This window comes from Rhinolophus sinicus, linkage group LG15 (assembly GCF_036562045.2).
Source record: "Rhinolophus sinicus isolate RSC01 linkage group LG15, ASM3656204v1, whole genome shotgun sequence".
Lineage (NCBI taxonomy): Eukaryota > Metazoa > Chordata > Mammalia > Chiroptera > Rhinolophidae > Rhinolophus > Rhinolophus sinicus.
This window is the reverse complement of record NC_133764.1, coordinates 38,228,601-38,250,673: the sequence shown is the minus strand read 5'-3', so window position 1 is coordinate 38,250,673 and position 22,073 is coordinate 38,228,601. Positions and strand designations below refer to the sequence as shown.

Genomic DNA, 22,073 nt, shown 5'->3' with positions numbered 1-22,073 from the left:
CTTCCCAGTGTACCCCTCAGGTCCTGCCACGGCCCTTTCTCCCTCACTTCACTATTATTGTTCCTTAGGGTCTGAGCATTGTGTGGCTTACCTCTGTTTCCTAGGCACCTAGCACAGCATCACAGTACTCTGTCTAAGCTGAATAAACGAGTCCAACAGTCCATAATGAAGAGTCAGACACCTGCTACCGCGCTTCCCCAAAAACCAGACCTCGTCTGACCATCAACTCTAATGCGTCTTTGGGAGCAAAAATTAACATAAGACCCGGTCTTCTATTATAAGACCGGGTCTTATACTATAGTAAAATAAGACCGGGTCTTATGTTAATTTTTGCTCCAAAAGATGCATTAGAGCTGATTATCTGGCTAGGTCTTACTTTCCGGGAAACACGGTAAGAGAAAACAACAGTATTTCTGGATCACTAATTAGAAATAACTTTAACTAGAGTTCTCTGTCACTATGGCTGTCTCTATTACTAAAAGGAAACCACTGCAGTAAGAGAACCGTTCCCTCTCACCACTGCTCTTACTAGCCACGAGGATTCACCAGGCACTCCAACAGTTGAGTCAGACTGGCAACCTGAGATCTAAAATGATTTAAGTTCATGACTACACAGAACTATCAATGAATCAACGATCAGAGTTACAAGAAACCACATCATTCTGGGAATGAGGAATTGGGGGGTGCAACCGAACAACAGAAGAGAAACGAAAGCCAGCAGCCATGGGTGAGTGGCCAGAGACATGAGTAACCCCAAACACCAAGGCCACAGAGAATCGGAAAAAAAATCTGCAAACTGAAAGTCAGAAACCTACGGTACTGCGACAATACTGGTCAAAGTATAGGCATTATTTCCAATTTCTAACGTGTGCTTCTGTGTTTGTGATTTAACTGAGTTTCTGGTTTAAGTGTTGACCTAGAAAAACAATTCTCTCTCTCTGCTCAAACAAAAAGACATATGGAGCCACACAAGCAAGCTGCGTCCCTTGATACTATTTACAAAAAGGACATTGGAAAAAGCCAATTTAGACTATTCCCACCAACACAATACCCGCCCCCACCCCACCCCACCAAAAAAACCACTCAAGATTAATGCCTTTTTAAAAAGAATTCGTGGAGATTGCCCAACATCCATTAGTAATCAATTCCAAAGTTAAACAACGATGAATAAGGAAGTGTTTTTTCGTATGGGTTACATACATACAAGGAAATGACAAAATTGCCTAAACATCTCATCTTCGAGGAGCGAACATTTCTTGAAACTTTAAACTAAATTTCTCGGTAATTTGATGCCAGGACGCAGAAGTCATCTGATTTCACTACCCACTGGAATGGACAGGTCTTTGCTAAGAACCAATGACAGAAAACTGAGGGGCCACTTCTTCCCCACCCCTACTCCTACTGGGTTCCCTGATGTGAATCTTAAAAGCCTTTCTGATCAGTAGGCTTCCAAGAGTTGCATCCTGATTCTACCACCTAAAAGTTCCCCTAAATCAAACTTTGTTGCTGAAAATCTTTCACAATCACCCAATATGAAGCAAGTTCCGTTCCATACTTAGAATCAGCGCACATGACTAGACCACAGATCTGGTACCAAACGCCAGGACGTCAAATGTCACCCAGGTAGCACACATCAAAATCTAAGACAATGCAAACTCGACTAAAGGATGCAATTAAGACCTTTTTCTCTTTCTTTTTTTTTTTTTAAGGATCAAGTATAAGGCTCCCATCTAATACTAAAACTGTTTGCACACAAGGGAACGTGTCTTTAACCTTAGCAGTAGCAGCAGGCCTCTCAGGTCAGCGTGTTCTTGGCCAATGTGTACTTGAAAGACCACGGCCTGAACAAACCGCTTCAAAGCCTACTTCACCATTTACATAACCCACTTCAGTACTTTTCCAGAACACGGGCGCCTTGAAAAGCGTCGAAGGGGGTTCGAGTGGTCCCTCTGCGCTTGCGTGAGTGTCACTGAGGGTCCGATTGCTTCACAGCCTCTCTCGCAGGATGTGACCAGCGCTGCTGCACAGAAGCCCCGCAGGGCTGATTCACGCCCGCCAAGGCCCCTCACAGCCAGGTTTACGCGGAACAGACCCCTCGGAGCCCAAACAGTGTCTCTGGCGACAAGACTCTCCAACATTCACACCCTGAGGCCACCGCACCGCGCGCACTCAGCCCCCTCCCCGAGTGCGCACAGACCCTCGGGTCCCGCGTAGGCGGCCAGTGGCCGGGCACCGCGCAGGGCAAGCAGGGCAAGCAGGGCGGGCCTGCCGACCGTCGGCCACCGGCCGCCCCCTCCCCGGGGGAGGCAGGGAAGTGGGGGGCCTGCTGGGGCGCAGGCACGGGGCGGCGCACGGGGGGCGCGTGGGCTGGCGCGGGGCGGGCCGGCCGCGGGCAGCCCCGCCGCCCCTCTCACCTCCTGCGCCGGCGGTCCCGGTTCCTGCCGAAGCGGTCGGACAGGCGGCCCAGGAGCGCGGCCAGCCCGGGCCGGCCCGGCAGGAGGCCTAGCAGCCGCCTCCAGAACACCGGCCCCGCAGCCGCCGCCGCCATGGAGACTCCCCGCTTCCGCTTCCGGCGCGAAACAACTTTATTGACAACCGCGTGCGGGGACACGGGGCGGCGCGCACGCGTGCGAACCGCGGCGGGATGGCGGCCCCACCCCCAGCCTCGGTTTCCCCTCTGGGGGCGCGGCGGGGGCGGGGGTGGAGGCAGGTGTGCTGCGCGCCGCGGCCCGGGGGGCCCCGAACGCCGGAACCGCGCCCCTCGCCCACTCGGCAGCGTGGTCAGTGGGGCGGTGCTTCGCAGCCCCCACGATCGAGTTCGGGCTGGACCTGCTAGGCCGAGGCACCGCCCCCAAGGTGTGCGTGCGATTTGTGCCAAACTGAGTTACAGCTGCCTCACTCGCGCGCGCAAAGTCCCCAGCGAGGAGGCGAAGCCACCTGCACCTCGCCAGCCCCGCGCCCTGCAGCTGCATCGCGCAGAACAGCCCAGACAGTGTTTGTGCAGGGAACGAGGACTCCTGCGTCCTTCCGATGCGCCCGGACACACAGGCTGTCTGTCGCCGGCCCCCGCAATGTGCGGTACTGTGGCCAAGAAGCTGACGGAGCTCATCCATAGAGCCAGGAACTTTCTGTAGCTGATTTTACAAAGGAAAACGTGGCAGTATGCGGACGGGCAGGAGAGGTAGCTCGCTGACCTGCAACATGCGGCTCCTTGGGGGACCTGCGTGGGCTGGGACTTGGAAACTGGGAAAGCTGTAGGAGACAATCGTTTCTTATTTATTCCGGGTTGGGGCGGGTGGGGGGGAGGGGGGCGTGGGGAGGGGGAGGTTAAAAGGATATGAACACACTGGATACAAAACATTCCGAAATCCACTTCCACCAAATTAACCGAAGCAAATCAACTACACGTTCCTTACAGGAATGTTCATCTCAGCATTGTTCATATCGAAAAATGTGGACGCAAAAAAAATGTAGACGTAATCGGCGGTGGGGGAGTTAGTTAAATAAACAATGGTGTGTCACTATGTTGGAAAACCATGCCTCCATAAAAAATTATGTTCTGGAAGAATGTTTGTCCTAGAAGAACGTTTAATGACATTAAGTGGAAAAATCAAATTGCCAAAGAGCAGTATAGAGTTTATCTCGTTTTGTTAAAAATTGGAATGAGTGTACAGACTGAAAGTAAATACACCAAAATGTGAAAATTGGTCACTTGGTGCTGTTCAAGAATTTCCAAATTGTTCACAATCAACAAGTGTTTCTTATTGATTTTAATTTTTCCTTTAAGTTTAGATAGTTTTACAAAATACAAGGTAGAATTTAATTCAGCTCTTCCAAGTAGAAGTAGTGAATCATCAAATTTCCTAACTTCCAGTAACTAGAATGAGACCATCCATTGCATGATTCCACTTTTGCACCGTGCCTGGCACAGGGTGTTTGCAGAGGAAGCTTGCTGGACGGCTGCACCATGAAGCTCAGTGGCGAGCACCTCCCGGACCACGGGAGATCCTAACCATTCTGAAAAGAGCTGGCCGCTTCTCTTTGCATGAGGTGCTTTGCTGGGTGAGGTATTCAGAGAGACAAACAACCGTGGTACTGTCCCACTGGGAATTTCCAACCAGTAAATTGTAGCAACACACCCGGAGATTGATAGCACTGGGTTTGGGAGATTTACATTAACTGCAGTATTTACATTAAGTATAAACAGCAGGCAATGACCCAGTGCCTTTTGAAGCCACACACGGAGAGCCTCTGGCCTTCATGGCTGGTTCGAAACAGTTGGGTTACAACCAGAGTGAAGCAACCACAACTTTGCCCCAGAACACACACATTTAGAGATTGCAAAAATTTTAAATAATGGTTTTCAGAGATTGAGCAATTTTTTAAGTGGTTACATTTATATGATGACAGCACAAACATTCTTTCCTCCGGGAGGTATCATTTGAGCTTGTTGCTGAATGAGTAGAAGAGATAAGACCTGCTCAGGTAACTCAGGTGCCCCAGAGAGTCTTCCTGGGAGCATCCGAGCTGCTTGGAGGGCAGGCAGTCTGGACAGACACTACTAGTGCTGCTGGGGTTCTCTATTCACACCTTGATGACCCTGGACAGAAGGCATCTGTCCTTCTGTCCTCTGAGAACCCCCACTGGTGGCTCAGAAGCCCATCCACTGAGTGCCCCTCACCCACTGCCTTCTCGTTAGTCTACTTGCTCCTTCCCAAATGGGAGATGCCAGGGTCAATGGACTGATGACAGAGATGGTGTCTTCCCAAACGGAAAAGGAAACCCATTCACTGGAAGGAGAGTTGACGTCAGGGAGTGGTGGGCTGCTGCCCCTGGTCTCCCTGGCAGGAAACACCAGGACATCCTGAGCCCAGCGCCTGTGCCTCACTGTCTGTGATTCACTACCCAAGTGCAAAATCCTGCCACTGCAAGAGGAAGGCCCCTCCTCCCCCTGCTTGCTTTGTGTGTATGGGGGGGGGAGGGGCAGGGGTCTCTCCCAAACACAAGACCCTCAGCAAATTCAAGAGGGAGGAATGGCTGGCCAGCCCAACTTCTGCCTCAGCAATGAGAAACTCACTTTGACAGGTGGGCTGCTCAGCTATTTCTGAGGAGCACGCTCTTATTGTACAGGGAAATTAGCCCAGGTACTAAGGATGGGACGAAATCAGCCTCGGGACCACTGGCCGTCTCTCCCTCCACTCTTCCACTTGGTCACTGCCCAGCCTCAGCAACCTGGCCTTTTTTCAGCCCGTTCTACTCTCCATTCAAGCCTTCCTATTGTGAAATAACAGGATTTTATTTTCTTCCTATTATGTACTGTAATCTAATCTAATTCGTTGGTTGCTTGTTGTGTGTTTTGTCTCCCTGCCCCCTCCCCGTGTGAACCCTTGGAGCCTTGTGTGCTCTGAGTCCCCAGAACAGGACCTGACACCAGAAGTGGGCTCCATGCATGCTGGTTTAACGATTACACGCATGGTGAAGGTGATCGACTCTGGAGCCTCCCAGCTGCAGGAGGGAACCACCCCATTTGTGCTTTTTCACCCAGGTTGGGGACAACAGGGACTTGACCTCCTGGGAGTTTACTGACCTGCTGCCACAGGTCAGTTTGCAAACCTAGCAGCTCAGGCCTACCTTTTGGGGGCTGGCTCTCCTGAACCCTACGTCTCCCTTCAGGCCACGTGCCTTTTTCCTGCCTTCATTCTCCCCAGGATACATCCTCCTCACTGAGCTGTTACTCTGACCTTTTCCAGTCCTTGACACCCTTTCCCCAAAACTAAAACCTGACCTTACCCCTCCCTGGCATAAGGCAGGCTTCTGTTCCCTGAGTGCAGGGCCTGGCAAACATTTTTTTACAGGGCCCAGTAGTGGATGTTTTATACACTTTTGTGGGCCAGATGACAATTACTCAACCCTGGAGCAAAAGCAGCCACAAGAAATACAAATGAATGTGGCTGTGTTGTCAATAAAACTTTATTTACAAAAACAGTCCACCAGCCCATGCACCATAGTTTGCCATCTTCAGCTTTAGAAAGCAGCTTTTCTCTGTATGGCCCTAAAACGGAGAGATGAGGTCCTCTGGCACCAGGGGTCTGAGTCAGCTGGGGCTGTGGGGAGGCCTGGAGGAACTGAAGGTTGTAAGGAACAAACTTGTCAAACACTGAAGCTCAAATCAGCAACCTCCCTGGTAGGGGTGGGGAACCGGTCAAGGTTCTGGCATTTATCACTTAAACTTTTCAATGTCGAAAATCTTGTCATCTGCAAAACAAAACACCTATTGCACAATGGCTCCGTCACCACAGAGAGGCCGAGGATAATCTGGCATTTCATCAACAAGAAGTCAGAGCCCAAATTTCTGGAAATGCCTCCTGGGCAGAGCACACTGGTTTGTTTCTCTGTTGCTGGTGAGAGATAAATGCAGCGCTCAGTTTCAGGGGAATCTCGGCCTCTTGTGGCGTGGCAGGCAGCCAGCACCACCACCCCAGCACGGAGCTGTGTGCCTCTGTGATGCAGCAGCCCATCCTGGGGAAGCACGTCGGCCTGTGGCCAGTTATGCTCCAGGGAAGCCCGGGCTCCCCTGCGGCTAAAGCCAGGGGTGGAGGGCTGAACCCCACCTTGCCTCACCTTCCCCTGGCCAGCCCCCACGGTGAATTGAAGCAAGAGGCTAACTGTTCCTGGGTCTAGCATCTGATTCCTATGCACGCTAAGGCCTGCTTGAGATGAGGCCTAATCAGGTGAGGCCCAAGCAGGTGGCAGGGGAGGCCCTGGACTCCTGGGCCCAGGCTTGATTTATTTCCAGTCTCCTAGAGTTTAGGAAATAAAGTAAATCCCCAGAAGAGAAGGGAAGGTGGGAAGACAGAAGCCAAGTGGAGTTGCTGGGTCAAAACCCACAGCTCCTGCGGGGGGAGAGGAGGGCAGTTGTCCTGGGGGTGGGCCTGTGCTGAGCTCGAGAGCCCACATGCCATCTGGGGGCCAACAGAGACCTACCTGCCAGAATGCTGGCCCACTGATGCCAGATCATCTGATTTTTCTCAAGAAAGCCCCAAATTCAGACGTGGATGTGAAATGTCCTGATTTTTAACTGTTGCTTCAAACACTTAAAAATTCTGCACAGGCCAACCAATGGATCTGTGGGCTGTACGCAGCCTGTGGCTCCACTTTGCCCGTGTCCTGTGGTCTGTAGAAAAAAGGTCCCAGATGCCACAGGAGGACAGGGTAACAGCAGATCCCAGTTCATCTGTTTGTACCTCTTGAATGTTGAACCATGGGACTGGCTTGCCTTTTCGTAAAACACATTTTTAAGTTTACAAAGTTCTAGAAGTTGGAGAATATGCAGGACCCACCTCTCACAGGTGGAACGCAGGATAGCATTCTCAACTTCTCAGCTTGCAGCCACCTCAGCTTGAGCTTGGAACAGGAGGCTAAAGCCTTCAGTGGGTGGGAGGGCGAGGGAGGCAGAAGTGACCAGCAGAAAAGACGCAAGTGGCGTGCAGGTAACAGGCTCTGCTTGTTCCTGGCACCTACAAGTTGGGAGACCTGGGGAGGTCAGGTGACCTCTCCAGACCACAGTTGCCCATCAGCCTGCGTGTGTCACTTCCCCTGGGAATCCCCTGAGATGTCCCCCTCCCCAAAAGATTAGGTCTGAAGTGTGTGGGGTGCACAGAGGAGGGGAGGGGAGTCTCTTCCCGCCAGTTCTATGTGGAACAGTCTCCCCGTGATATTCTCAAACAGCCCCCACATTCCCCCACAGGACGTCTCCTTCATAGAACTTAGTACAGTTGAAACTAACTAATCATGACGTTAATTGTGGGAGAACCTTGTCCTTCTGGAAAGAATCTAAGCTGCAAGAGGGCCCAGACTGATAAACTCTAGACACCCAGCTCAATCTCTGACACCTAGTAGGTAGGTGCTCAAGAATTATTTCTTAAAGGAATGAATGAATGAATGAATGAATGAAGTAAAATAAGTTTTGTAGGAGTAAGAAGTAACTCCAGGTAGGTCCACCTACACCAGAAATCTGGACTGCCACCAGCATTTTGTTTACAATTATAGGGGCAGTTCACATATCCTGGGTTTAGAAACTGAACTGCACCAGTATGAGGCCAGGTGACTGCAGAGTGAACACGGGGACAAGTGGAAGAGACGGCACAGGAGAGCCACCCAGTGCCACACGTATACTCTCACCTCTGTCTCTGACAGACCCCCCCACACACACTCCTTCTTGCAGTCAATTATCTTTCCTGACCCCAAACCCTCAGACCCTGCTGTGCCGGGGGCTGGGGTGGGAATAGTCTCTCTGTGCCCCACTTCTCTGCCGTTGCGGCTGGTTTGGGACTTTGGGAACTCCAGAGACAGTATATCATTTTCCCTTTGAACTCGCCGAAATCAGTTCATGACAAAGTGCGTGCCACTGTGTGCTTCGCAATGCAGGGGAGCCCGGGAGCTTCCTAGTGGTGTCACACTCCTGGATGGGGACTCAGGAGGTCCTTGTGGAGATGCCACTGCCACCGCTGTGGGAAGCAGGCTGGGGGTGGTTAGTTCAGAGGCTACACGCACACCCAGGGAAGTGGTGAGCCCCACCTGGCCCAAGAGCCCCATGGGCTCCTGGCTGCCTTGCTCCAGCCACCAGCATGTCCGGCTTATTGTTGGGCGAGCTGGACAGTGGCATCCACCGGGTCCCCCAGCAGCCCTGAGCTCTCCCAGTGCGTCTGGGGCCTAGGGCAGTCTCCCAGGAACCAGCCTCACTCCTCACCCCCGCGCGGGCTCTCCTTCTCCTGGGCACTGCCACTTTAGCTCCAGGCACCAGGCCAGGCTTCATTTGCATCGCAGCCCAGATGGTTTACCACAGCCTCGCTTCCCAGAACTGCCAGCTACCCTTGTGCCTGTTCCCGGGCACAGGCACGGGTGCATGCAAAGGCCCAGGCACAGGCACAGCGCCACTTCAGGGCACATAAAGACTATTCCCACTCCAGCCCCAGCACAGCCGGGTCTGTGGGCTTGGGGTCAGGGGAGATGATTGGCTGCAAGTTAAGTCCCCTCCTTCTCTGCCCTCCAACTCAAAACTTGGAACAGATGTGGATTCCACATAGAACTGGCGGGAAGAGACTCCCCTCCCCTCCCCTGTGCACCCCACACACTTCAGACTCTGCACCCTCCTAGAGTCAGCCCCCCACTCACCCACCCCCCAGACCTCCTCTGTGGGTGGAAGAATGGGCTCCCTAGGACAGGGGTCAGGAGCTCGGGCCCAGCTCAAGCCCCAGAGGAAACAGGAATCTGAAAAGACAGAGTGGGTGGGTGGCTGGGTGGGTTGGTAAAGTGTTTTCTCTCCCTTCACTTTTTCTGGGAAATGCCAGAAGCTGGCTGGGCCTGGAATGTCAGGCTTGAAAGAACTCCTCCCCTGCACACAGACGTACAGCCACAGACCTTTTCTTTAGCTCCGTGGCCCTTCCCGGCAGGAACAAAGGCCTGCAAACTGGAATGCTGTTCCCCACTTCCAGGTGGCAAGCCATTGTTCCTGCCTCATGGCCTGCCTGCCCGCTGGGATTGTCTCAAGCAGGAAAAAGAGAAATTAGGGTCAACCTGGTATGCAACCCCTACACAGGAACCTTTTCCCTGCACTGAGATGGTCATCTCTGCTATAGTGCTGGTGCCAGCAAGGCTGGTCTCCACCATCAGTCCCAGTGGGCAGGGGCTTCAGCTGACAGGGGCTGAGATGCATCACGGCTGGGCTGCCCAAGGAAGCCACACTGGGGCCACAGGGAGCAGGGCTTCCAAGAGGTCAGGTGCAGTGCAAGCCCCAGCATCTTCTCCACATCAGCTTAGAGAAAGGGGACAGGGGGACAGGCTGCCCTGCCTCCTGTACTGCTCCTGTAACCACCAGCGCTAAACTAGAAGACCCAGAGGGAAGGACCCAGATTCCTTTCCCCACCACTGTGTCTCCAGGCCTAGCCAACTAACTGGCACATAGTAGAAGCACAATCAACGTGAAGTAAGTAACATTAGGCCACTGGGCAGTCAAAACCTGGCCGCCTCCGGTGCGGAGAAAGCCCACCAGTCTTGAAGACAGAGGGAAGCCTTGGGCTTGGCATTGGCCAGCTCTGTGGTCTGAGGCCAGTCTCCCAACCCATCTGGCTGCAAACACAGCCACCAAACAATGGCGCCTGCCCCCGGGCTGGCCAAGGACAAGATCAGCTCTGCAAGTATGGGACTTTGTATTCACCGAGCCATGCCATAGCTTCCCGCGACCACCCCACGGGCGCCAGGGTTTTCATCTGTGAGGTTTGGGGAAGAGCGCATCATTTGTCACACACCATGAGTAAGCGGTTCACAGGCAGCTGAAACCACTGTGTACTTCCCCTCCATCATGAATGAATCTTTATTATCTTTATGACCAAGGACCTTTGCCTGGAAATGGGATTCTGACTTCACAGAAATCCTGCAAAAGGGAGCGCTTAGGAAAAGGCGGGAGCCTCCTAAATCCCTTTGCCAGGAAAACAGCAGGGTCGGGCAAGGGGCCAGACCTGGAGAATGCCTCTCCCCTTGAGCCCAGCATACAGGGATGGCGAGAGGCAAGATGGCACCACGTTAGGTCTGCCCTGGTTTGGGCATCTCTCTTGCCAGGATGTGGGTCGCTTGGGGACTGTGGCCTGTGCTGGCCCAGTGTCTCCTCCCCCACTTTTCCAGCAAAGTTTGAGTCCTCATTCCTTTAGTCCTCAGATTAGCAGGCCTACTAATCTCCACCAAACCACATACCCACCCTCTCTATCCCATCTATACAGCCACTGCTGAGCTCTGCAGGAAGGAACCAAAAGCTACTCTTAGAAGAAAGCAGTTGGTGGTATCTAACAGTGATGGAAAACAAAAGTCAACACAACCCTTATTTAAAGATTCATTGAGCACTTTCTAGGTACCAAGTTCTAGGCTTACAAAGAAAACAACAAATATAATTTGTTTCCTCAAGGTTCTCACGGTTCCAGCAGTCAGAGCATGTTGTTCAATGTGGAAAGGGCCAACGTGGAAGCTCAGACTCAGTCTCTGCCAAACCTTAAAGGAAAAGGAGGAATCAGCCAAAGTGTAAAAGATAGTTCTGCTCAGAAGGCAGCGAAGACCCCGGCCTGGGGAACATTTTGGAGCCAGCCTGGACCTCCATGTGGCTGCAGCATGAGGTGTCAGCGGGGCAGTGACAGTTGATGAAGCTGAGATGGAGCAGAGAGGCTTAGAAACACATTCACCGAGAGGTTTAGGTCATCCCAGAGGCAATGGGAAACTCCTGGAGAGGAAGAAAGCCAAAGGGAAACATGGTGGCTGGCTGAACTGTCTGAAGACAGACAGGTGTTCGGAATGTATCTGGCACAGGAGGTACAGAGTGCTTCAAAACGTAAAGCTGTTCAAGGCCACATCCGTCCCCCAGCAGCCAAGCCGCAGCAGGTCAGCTCTGCCCTCCTGTCCCTCTCCAGACGCCTTAGCGCTCTCAGAATAATTCTAGCTGACGCGCACTGAGCCCTTAATAGTACAAGGCACTATTGTGAGCATCTTGCACACATTAGGTCATTTAGTCCTCACAACTACTGGATAAGATAGGTAGTACTATGAGCAGCCTGTTTTACAAGTAAGGAAACCGAGGCGCAGCTGGGGAAGTGAGTTGCCCAAAGTCACTCCAGTTACCAGGTGGTGGAATCTCCTGAGTCAGTACGCAGGGAGCCCATCCCACCTGGCCACTACATGCCCCACCCTTCCCCATCTGGGGCATTCTCTTTCAGGGCCCGGGGCATACCTGCTGACCTGGCCCCTTCTCTCTGCTCTTCAAATCTTCCCTATACTCTTGGGCCCACCCTAAGCTCCCTGCCAACCATGCAGCCTTTGTTGCTGGCCCCCCTGCAGAACCCAGGCTCACTTCCTGTTGACGTTGGGATTTACCTGTTTCAGAGGTATGAGTCTCTCTAATCAGACTGGTATTCCCAGAGCTCCAGGGCTGTTTCTTCCGCCTTATCTCTCTCCACTTCAAACTACCTCCTCCCCCTCAAAATGAACGACCACGCCTCATAGGATCACCATCACACCCACCTCTTTCTTTTGGCATCCATCCCTTGTAGTGGTGGTGGTGGTGGTGGGGGGTGTCCCACATCGCTTGCCTCACCTGTCTCCCTGCAGGATTCACCCAGCACGTCTGTCTTCCCAGGACTTCGCCCCTGGCAAAAGCAGGCACTCATTGAGGGTTTGTGGGATGGATGAATGAACCTGACTGTGTCAGAGCTTCATAATTTACAAAGCACTTTCTCATCCATTAACTCAAGGGCTGTTCCTTGTGAGTCCTCCTTCTCTTCCACGGGGCTCAGCATAGAAGTATATGATCAATGGATGAGAAAAAGAATGGACTCCTGATTACAGAGGAAGGAGAATCCATTCCATTAGCCCACAAGCACCTTGACGGCACAGACTGGGTCATCTTCAGCATTCTAGTTCAATGCCCAGCACAATGCCTGCTACTAGAGCCCAATTTCTGTGAAATGTGTTGACTAAATCAATTTCCCCCTTTGCAGAAGTGAAAAGATTTCCTCCTCACTACTGCCATAATAGACTCCAAAGGGACGGTTGAACTGAATTGCTTCCATTTCTATCACACTTTGACATTCAGAATCTTTACTTGTTTTTTAAATCTCAGATCTCTCATGGGAAACGGCTATTATTCCTATTTTGCAGACAGCAAAACTGAATCCCAGAGAGGCTGGGTGTCCTACCTAAATCTCACTTAGTCCCCCGACGTCTGTGGGGGAGAGAGGTGGTGGCACAGGTTGAAGACACAGTGGCAAAGGCAGTGAAGTGCCTATCAGCTTCCAGAGAAACACAGGGGCCACGTCTCTGTCCTGGACTCCCAAGCTGCCTGGTGTTGTCACCATCTCTCTCCTTCCTTTCCGACTCAGTATGTTCAGTCGTGAGGGCAGGGACCAAAGCGCACTGCCCCTGAGCCCTGAGAGGTGACAATCTAAGTGCCACTTAAGCTGGTTCTCAGATGTCTTCAGCACCCCACTGCGTGTTTGGGGTTAGACTGCAAAACCTTCCATCCTTCATAAAGGTAGGCCTGGTTAGGCCAAAACACCCACACCCATGCCAACAACATAGTTCACCTCAATCACCTCCTCTCCTTACCCCTGGGGAGAGAGATCAGAGCCCCACACTTGGGGGAGGGGGCACATCTTAGGCTATGCTGGGCCATCGAAGTGGACCTAACTCCTGAAAACTTTTCTGGAAACTCTCCCCCGCTGAATTTTTATTCCCAGATCTAATTCCAAACTGTGATGTGAATTATCCTGTGTCCCCCATTAGGTCCCCTGCCCCAGCTCCTGAGCCTGCATCCGTACCGCCCCCTCCAGTTTCCAGGGCTTGGATGGGAGCAGTACCAAACTACACTCCGCCTACGAGAACCCAGGGCGCCCTCTAGCGGACGCGGCGCGCGGGGTGCGGCCATAGCTTGCCCTTCAGTCAGTCCCGCCGCGACGGAGCACCTGGCCCGACCCACGCCGCACCACACAGGTTTGGAGAACCAGATGTGTGAAAGCGGTTGTTGTTTGATTTTGGCTTTTTGGTTGTGGGAGGCGGGACCTCTGTGAGCGTCGGCAAAGAACCTGGCAGTGGGCCGATGGGCTGAGCCGGACAGCTGCCACGCACGCTGCGACCCCTCCACCCCGGGACTCGGGCTTCGCCTGGGGTACATGCCCATAGCTGATTGTCGCGTGCCCCCACCCCTTCCAGCTCCTACTAGTTCCAGCCCCAGTTTCACGGCCCGGCTTTGGGGTGTCCCCAGTTCCCTTGCGGCAGGCCGGGGCCTCCTGGGACTGTGATCGGGACCTCGGGCGGGCCCGGGTGGGGGCGAGGGGGTGTCCCCGCGAGGTCCGAGAAGAAGCGAAGGGGAGCCGGGAGCCTCTCCTGCTCGGCCTCCAGGAACTGCCCGCGCTCCCGGAGCGGCGCCCCCGCCTCTGCCAGAAACCGGCCTTCTTAGAAGGAGGGGGGGAAAGTGTGAATGAGAAGTTGGGGGCGGAGCGCGCGCGGGGGAGGGGCCGCTGCCAGGAACGCGCCGCCGGGGCTGGCGCCGCGCCCGCCGGCTGCCCTGCGTTGCTGCGCTTTGTCTCTGCGCGCGTCTCTGCCGGTCCCTGGCGTGGCCCCTCCCTCACCCTCCGCGCGCAGCCTTTCATTGCTGCGAGTAGTGACTAAACATTACAAGAAGGCCGGCCGCGCAGTTCCAGGAATCGGGGGGCGGGGCCCAGTGGCCGCGTATATACCCGTGAGCGCGGCCTCCGCGGCGTCTCGGACTCAAACTCCCTGTGCCGCCACCGCTGCGACTCCGGCCTGCACGCCGCCCGCTGACCCAGCTCGTGCTGCGGCCCTTCGCTTCGCCCCCGGCCGGTCGACCCGGGGGCGCGCAGGGGGCAGGGCGGGCGCCCCGGCGAAGCCCGAGGGACGCGCGCGCGAGAACCCCTTTGTGGACTTCAAGGCCGCCAACATCTGGGCGCAGCGCGGGCCACCGCTGGCCGCCCAGCCACCGCCTCGCCTTGGGGACCGTAGGAGGCACAGCCCCAAGGCCGGAGTCTTCGCTTTGGGACCAGGTAAGAAGGAGGGGCGCGGCGTGGAGGGGGGTGGCCCTCGCAGGTCCCGGGAGCTTTTCCCGGTTTCCCCTCCCCTTCCCGGGTCATTCCCGGCAGGGAGGGGACGAGGTAGGAGACCGAGCGGATGGAAGCCGGAGATCCCAGGTTCCCGGAATACCCAGGCTGGGGCCCTCGGGCTTCTCATATCCCCTCCCTACCCTCATGCCTCAGATTTCTTTCTCTGCCCCCGCCGCCTGGGGCCACTGGCCTGAGCGGCGCCCAGAGCGTCCCGGGGGCCATTCTTTGCTCCCCACCCCGGCCACACTCCTGGAGACCCAACTTCCGCGCCCGAGTTTCCCACTCGGCGCCCTGCCAGTGCGCTCTGGGGAAGGGGCTGTCTGGGGCTACCTCGCCGGCGGGGACGAGGGCTGGGCGGGCTCCGCGGGGCGCCTGGGTAGGATCGAGAGCCCAGGCTAGGACCTCCGGGGCAGTGGGTGCCCTGGCCCCTCGGCGGAGCAGGGGAGCCGGGGCGGGTCCGGCGCTCTGGAGGGTTCCGGGCACTCATGCGGCGCACGCTTGCCTCTCTGCAGCCCCCCGGGATGCGGTAGCGGCCGCTGTGCGGAGGCCGCCGAGCAGCTGCAGCCGCCGCCGCGCAGATCCACGCTGGCTCCGTGCGCCATGGTCACCCACAGCAAGTTTCCCGCCGCCGGGATGAGCCGCCCCCTGGACACCAGCCTGCGCCTCAAGACCTTCAGCTCCAAGAGCGAGTATCAGCTGGTGGTGAACGCAGTGCGCAAGCTGCAGGAGAGCGGCTTCTACTGGAGCGCCGTGACGGGCGGCGAGGCGAACCTGCTGCTCAGCGCGGAACCCGCCGGCACCTTCCTGATCCGCGACAGCTCGGACCAGCGCCACTTCTTCACGCTCAGCGTCAAGACCCAGTCGGGGACCAAGAACCTGCGCATCCAATGTGAGGGGGGCAGCTTCTCGCTGCAGAGCGACCCCCGGAGCACGCAGCCGGTGCCCCGCTTCGACTGCGTCCTCAAGCTGGTGCATCACTACATGCCACCCCCTGGCGCCCCCTCCTTCCCCTCGCCACCGACTGAACCCGCCTCCTCACCCACCTCCGAGGTGTCAGAACAGCCGCCAGCCCAGCCGCTTCCGGGGAACCCCCCCAGGAGAGCCTATTACATCTATTCCGGGGGCGAGAAGATCCCTCTGGTGTTGAGCAGGCCCCTTTCCTCCAACGTGGCCACTCTTCAACATCTGTGTCGAAAGACCGTCAACGGCCACCTGGACTCCTATGAGAAAGTTACCCAGCTGCCTGGGCCCATTCGGGAGTTCCTGGACCAGTACGATGCCCCGCTTTAAGGAGCAAAGCGCAGGGGTGGGGGCGAGGGGCCTGGGTACCCTCCCCTCCGTGGCACATGACACAAGCACAAGAATCCAGCCGTGAGTCCTGCCGCTCTGGGTGAGCGAGGGAGGGGGTGGACAGCCCCTCCCTCTGACCCTCCCCTCTGTAGAATGGGGCAGGCGAGACCTGGAATGTGTCTGAGAGCAGGGGGAGTGCCCCTCCCCCACTCCAGCTGCTCCGGAGGAGCCTGTTGACCCCGTGGGACAACTGCAGCCACCGCAGTGGATTCTCCTCTCCTCTCCACTTCCTCCACTCGCCCTGCACTTCCAGGCAGGGGACACTGTGGGAGTGCTGAACTAGTGAAAACTGCTGGGAATCCGCTAACTTTCCAACGGAACTTGTTTGCTCTTTGATTTGGTTTTAAACGTGGCTTTAACTGGCTTTAAACCTGAGCAAGTCTCAGGCCTGGGAAAAGGTGGAGGAGAGAGAGGGGTGGTGCCTCAGGGGCCCCAGGGCTGCAGGTTGGCCAAGGAAATGGCCACTCCCACCACCCAGCCCAGGTGAGGAAGGTGGCTGCGTGCTTCTCCCTAGGCTTTGGGGAGAAGGCCAAGGGGTGACCTGAAGGGGACCGTTCTCCTTCCCCTCCCCCTTGGGACAGCCACAGGAAACATAGGTCCTAGAGACCATCAAGAGCCCAGGGCCCTTCCCCCGTTTTAAGGGGGAAGTGGCATTTGGAGGGGGATGGATGGGCTGGTCGTTTCTTTCCCCACCCACGCTATACCTTCCAGCACCTGGGGGTGGGGGAGGATGGAGGAGATGAGCCATTTTGACCCCAGACCCCTGCCAGAGAAGATGAGGGATTCTACTTTGTGCCTCCTGACTATGTCTGGCTAGGAGATTTGCCTTAAATGCTCCCTGTCCCATGGATAGGGACTGGCACACAAGAAGCCACCCACTCAGCCAATCCAGGCAGAGGCCAAGGGATTCTCAGAGGGCAGGCTGCTGGCCACTCACCATTTGGGGGGGGTGGGCTCAGAGATGGACGATCAGGCCTTCCCAGCTGAGCCCTGGAAAAATGCTAGCCCAGTTGGTATTGGCCTGTCACAGGTGCCTCACGGTGCCTGCCTGGGCTCTAGCCAGAGCAGAGCCACGGGGTCCCACAGCCCTCCCTCTTCCCTTGGGGGAGGGGGCACAGGCAGGGAGTCATCCAGAGGCCAGGGCCCCTGCCACCCCAGCTGCTCCCACTCTGCAATAGCACTGATCAGTGAAAACTTACAGGAATGTAGCAGCGATGGAATTACCTGGAACTGTTCTTTTTGGGGCAAAATTAAGCAGACACACAAAGTTTTCTGTGTCAGGTATTGGTCTGGATGGGAGAGCTGTGTGTTGGGGTGTTGTTTTTTCTGTTATTTTTGTTTCTGTTTTGTTTTTTAATAATGTTTACAATCTGCCTCAATCACTCTGTCTTTTATAAAGATTCCACCTCCAGTCCTCTCCCCTCCTCCCACCCAGGCCTTCAAGGCTGTTAGGAGATGCTTGAAGAACTCAAAATACCAATCCATGTCAAACTTTGCACATATTTATATTTATATTCAAAAAAGGAACATTTCAGTAATTTATAATAAAGAGCACTATTTTTTAATGAAAAACATGACTTGAGCCTTTATCCCCTGCCCCTTCTTGGCCTTGCTTTCTCTTTCACCTTCACCCACACTCTGCACCAGGAGGGAGGGAGCCACAGAGGGTGGTAGCTCTGTCCCCTTGCTGCCCTGGCGTCCTCAAACTCGTGTTCACGTCACTTACAAGCTCCGGCAGCCACCTAGACTGTACCGAGAGGGTAATTCCTGCTAGTCTGATTCAGATCTGACCAGAATATGCAAAGCAAGTTCGAAGGAAGCGCTTCAAAGGGCTTGCAGGGAGTAAGCTGAGCTGTGGTCAAAGCTTTTAGAGGCTCCAAGCTATTAGAGGCGCTTGGCTCCTTGGCAGGGAGGTGTTCCGAGAAAGCCCAGACTACAGGGTCCTGGCGGTGACCCGTGACCTCAGCATAGCTGGGTTCATGGGAGGAGGGAGGAGGGGTAGTCCAATGCAAACCCTACAGGCAGGTGGGGCCCTCACACCTGCCTCCCCACTCCTCCAGCTCCCGTCCCAATTCCTAGGAGCTCCAGCCTAAGCAGTGGATGGGGCCACGGGCCTCCCAATAAGAGCACGCATCTATTCATCTATTTTTACTCACTCCCACCCCCTGGGCACGTGGAGACCAGCTGGGTTAACCTTCCAGCCACCCCCACAAGGCAGGTGTTCCCACCCTCATATTCTCAGACACAACTGTGTGCTCCATGGGATGGGGCTTGGACTGGTCACTTCTGATGCCTAGAATGGTGCTCAGGACATATTTGTTGATTCAGTGGGGACAGCCACCCAGGTTCACAGAGGTTAAGCAACCTATCCAAGGACACACCACTTGGGAATATGGGAGGAACACAGAATTGAACCCAGTAGCATTTATTTCCAAAGCCCATGGACTCTGCCTCCTTAAGCACTCAGTATATTCCCAGGGTTGCGCTTAGGTGAGACGCCCCTGCAAAGCCAAGAGGTTAGTACCCTCCCACTCCAGTACTCAGGTTTCAGCCTAGGGTCCTGGTTAAAAAAAAAAAAAAAAAAGTACCTTCTCTGTGATGTTTTCTGTCCGTGCTTCCTCCTCCCCCAAACCCCCAGATCTGACAGCTTGGAGAGACAAGTGTTATTCGCAAGGCAGGGACTGAGCCCCATCTCTGAGCCTCGGATGCCTGAAACAAATGCCAGGCCTCAGATAAGCTGCTCCAGGAATCAGTGTCCAAAAGGCAACTGAGAATAAATAAACAAAGTCATTTTTCTTTCCCATTTCCTGACCCTTTGAGGAAAATAACCTAAAGTGACAAGAAAAGGCCAGGCCATGCGTCAAACCGCTGAGCGGACAGAGCATATAGAAACCAAAACAGAACACCACCTCTAGAACTGGGAATGCAGATCCAGACAAACGTCACCTGCCCAGAGCACAAAGAGAGGGGACCCAGTGGGGCCTGGCTCCCCATGCCTCCCAGGAGGCTAAGAGCCTGGGAAACTTCTGGCAGGCTCTTTCTTCCCCACCCTGGGGCCTGCCAGTGTGCTACCAACTGCCTTCCAAGATACATGGAACCTGGAACACACCAAGTCCCCTACTCAACCCAGAAGGCAGCTGTTTAGCCAGTGTTCACCTGGTGCTAACAAAAGGGCTTGGCCTTCTCTGGCCCCAAAGGAAGCTGCTCTCCCAGATCCAGGGTTTGAAAGCAGAGGCAGGAAGACCACTGACTTCTGGCCCTTCACGCCTCCTCCAGCCTTCTTCCCATATCTCTCTCTCTCTCTCTCTCTCTCTCTCTCTCTCTCTCTCTCTCTCCATTTTCAGACCACAGACCGGACCAACCCTCTTGCTTGGCAGACAAGGAAACTGAGCTCCAGAAAAGGAGAGCAACTTGCTCAAGTTCACACAGGAAGCTAGTGGCGACACCAGTGCAAGAATCCCTCCTTAACTCCTCTGCTCCCCAGGGCTCCTTCCTGTTTTCCCTCTTCCTTCCATCCTCCTGTTCTAGAAATTTTTCTGTACTTTCCAATTCTTTTAGGGGCAGACACCCCTCCTCCAAAGGACTTAATGGGGGCCCTCTGTCCTGGCCGCCAGAGGAGGGGGCACCTGCTTTCAAGATTTGCTAGAAGTGCCCTGCAGTACATAGGGTACGATTCCTGTGGCTTCAGCAGGCACTCATGCCTCAGTGGCGTTAAGAGTACAGCTGAGGGTCCCTGGTCAACCGAAAGTGGGGAGATCGCTGCTCGCAGGGCCTGTGCCTTAGCTGCTTCTGGAGCTGTAAAAATTCCACACACACACCCCCGAAGAGGTCCTATCCTCTCTCCAGTGGTGCTGTTTTAGGGCAGGTCTCCTGAGGCGTTGGAGCCACGAAAGGGAAATCTTAAATCCTACTGGAGAGGAGGGGAGGGGGCAGGGATTGAAGGAAGCCACAGACAAGAGAGCTGGAGATGGAAAATAAGCCCGCACGTTGTGTCCTCGTCTAAGGGGTAAGGGTTGGCAGAAGGCACCGCCGTGGTACGAGACAGAGAGAAGAGGGCGAGACAGACAGCCACAGAGGGAGTCTAAGCAGAGACAGAAGTTTGCGGGGTGGGGGACAACGTGCACAGGCACGGACCCGGAAGACCGAGGCCGAGGGTGGGTGAGCGGATCCCGGGCGCACCTTTCTGCGCCGCGTCCCGCCCCCTCCCGTCCAGGTGGCCGCCCGGCGGGCGGGCGCTTCACTCCGAAGCCGCCCTCGGCCAGGAAGAGTCACTTCCCGGACACCACGGGAGCCCTGGCGGAGCTATGCGAAGAATGTCCACGCCGAGCCTGGGCGGTGGCACCACCCCGGCCGGCGCCACCGCCAAGCCGAGCATGCGCGCGGGATAGGCCACGCCCCCGGTCCGCCCCTGTCCCTCCCCGCACCGCCCGCAAAGCGCGGTCACCATGGCAACGGGATTACAGGCGCAGAGCGCTGTTTATTCTCAGCCCAGTGCCAGGAAATTCGGCCCGGAGGCTGCCAGGCGTACCTCCCCGGGGTGGGGGGGCGGGAGAGGGAGGCGAAGGGGTGGACCAGCGCACCACGGGCTCCTGGGGGCGGGGGGAGGAGGAAGGGAAGGAGAGAGTCCTTCGTCACTGGGGGGGTCACTGACCCCTTCGGAGGGGAAGCTGCTCAGAAAGTACCGACTCTTTCCCAGCCAGGAGTGGATCAAGTTTTCTCATCCCACGGGAGCCTAGATCCCCCTCCAGACCAACAGAGGCCTCCCACCCCGACACCCCCCACCCCACACACACTCTATCCAGTGATCCTGTCTTTGGAGCCCCACAGCCTCTCAGCCCCTCATTCACCCATTCATTTATTCACTCAGCAAATATCTGTTGAACACATCCTGTGTGTCAGGGGATTGAGTGTGGAACAAGACAAGGCCCTGCTCGTGGTCACCCTCCTCTCCTGAGATTTAGTGGGACAGACAATAAACTACTAGTAAATATACAAATAAATCGGGACTGCTACTTGTACCGCAAAGATGTATCTTCAAGTCACATTTCCAGTGCATCGTGCATCCACGATTTTGCCTCAGGGAGGGTGACTAGCTGGTCCCGGTTTGCCCAGCACTGGCCCAGTTTACACCTGAAAGTCTGGCGAACCAGTTGATCATCCTACCCTCAGGTCAGAACACACCCATTTCAGAGATGAAGAAACTGAGGCCAGCAATACAAGGCAGTTCCTCTAGGGTCGTGGTGCTTGCTCGAGAGAGAGATGGAGGTCCTAATAGTGAATCCAAGGTTCTTGAGGCTATGAACTCTTTCATGGCCAACACCCCCCTACCCCGAAGGCCCCTGAGTGTGCAGAACCACCTGCCAGCCCCCAGGGAGTGGATGAAATTGCGGACGCCTGGATTCCAAGCCCAGCTCTTCTGAATCAGAAGGCCGCAGTACAGCCTGGGAATCTCAATGCTCAACAGCTCTCTGGTGAGTGGGACCGCTGCTGCCTTCGGAGAAGACAAGCCTGGATCCTCCTCTCTTCCTGGGACAGCGAATTTCCCCCTTGAACCTTGACTAAGCCAAGCTGGGAAATCAGCAGGGAGGGAAGGCCCGAGTTCACCACCCTCACTGGGGCAAGCATGGACAAGTGCAGCCCTTCCCTCTCCCGAGGACAGGGGGGCCTGTGGGGGGAGGACAGTGCTCCTTCCCCACCCCAGAGCTGAGCCCTCCCAGCTGTGTTGTGCTGGGAACAGGCCAGTCATTTGTGAAATCCTTGGGTGAGCCTGACCCACTGTCATGAGGACTGCCTGTGGAAGCTGGTGCAGGGAAGGGGGTGGGGGGCTGTTCCCAGAAGCAGGGAGAACACTGGACTTCCCACTCCTGAGTGCTCCGATTGCAGCACGGCCTTAAGCAACAGCCTGGAAGGCTGCATTGCAGAGAGAACCAGAGCCCCCCCACACACACCCCCTTCTGAAAAGAAGCCAGGGCTCTGAATGCTAAAACGTCATGCGATCCTCAGGAATGCCATCACTGCCATTATTCATAGGGTCATCAGGCCCAGCTTTAGAAAAAGGCTGACCACCTA

The 22,073-nt window shown here is 55.3% G+C and overlaps 2 protein-coding genes across 7 annotated transcripts in view; one reads left to right on the top strand and one right to left on the bottom strand.

Moving 5' to 3' along the window:
• Nucleotides 1-3,528, bottom strand: part of PGS1 (phosphatidylglycerophosphate synthase 1) — a 34,184-nt gene extending 30,656 nt beyond the window's left edge. For 5 of the 6 annotated variants that reach the window (XR_012492365.1, XM_074320773.1, XM_074320772.1 and 2 more), the window contains exon 1: nt 2,415-3,528. Coding sequence is in view for 4 of the 6 variants with exons in the window: in XM_074320773.1 (XP_074176874.1) it covers nt 2,415-2,548 (134 nt within the window). In the remaining 2 variants the exon portion in view is untranslated. The remainder of the gene's footprint in view (nt 1-2,414) is intronic. The other variant, XM_074320776.1, reaches the window with a different exon arrangement.
• Nucleotides 3,529-14,295: 10,767 nt separating this feature from the next.
• SOCS3 (suppressor of cytokine signaling 3) lies at nt 14,296-17,579 on the top strand. Its single transcript, XM_019735641.2, has 2 exons — nt 14,296-14,597; nt 15,167-17,579. The coding sequence occupies exon 2, from the start codon at nt 15,255-15,257 to the stop codon at nt 15,942-15,944; it is 690 nt and encodes a 229-aa protein (XP_019591200.1). The 5' UTR covers nt 14,296-14,597; nt 15,167-15,254; the 3' UTR covers nt 15,945-17,579.
• The last annotated feature ends 4,494 nt before the right edge of the window (nt 17,580-22,073 follow it).

Excerpts from the sequence above, each read along its gene's own strand:
- SOCS3 (XM_019735641.2), top strand. The coding sequence starts at position 15,255 with ATGGTCACCCACAGCAAGTTTCCCGCCGCCGGGATGAGCCGCCCCCTG.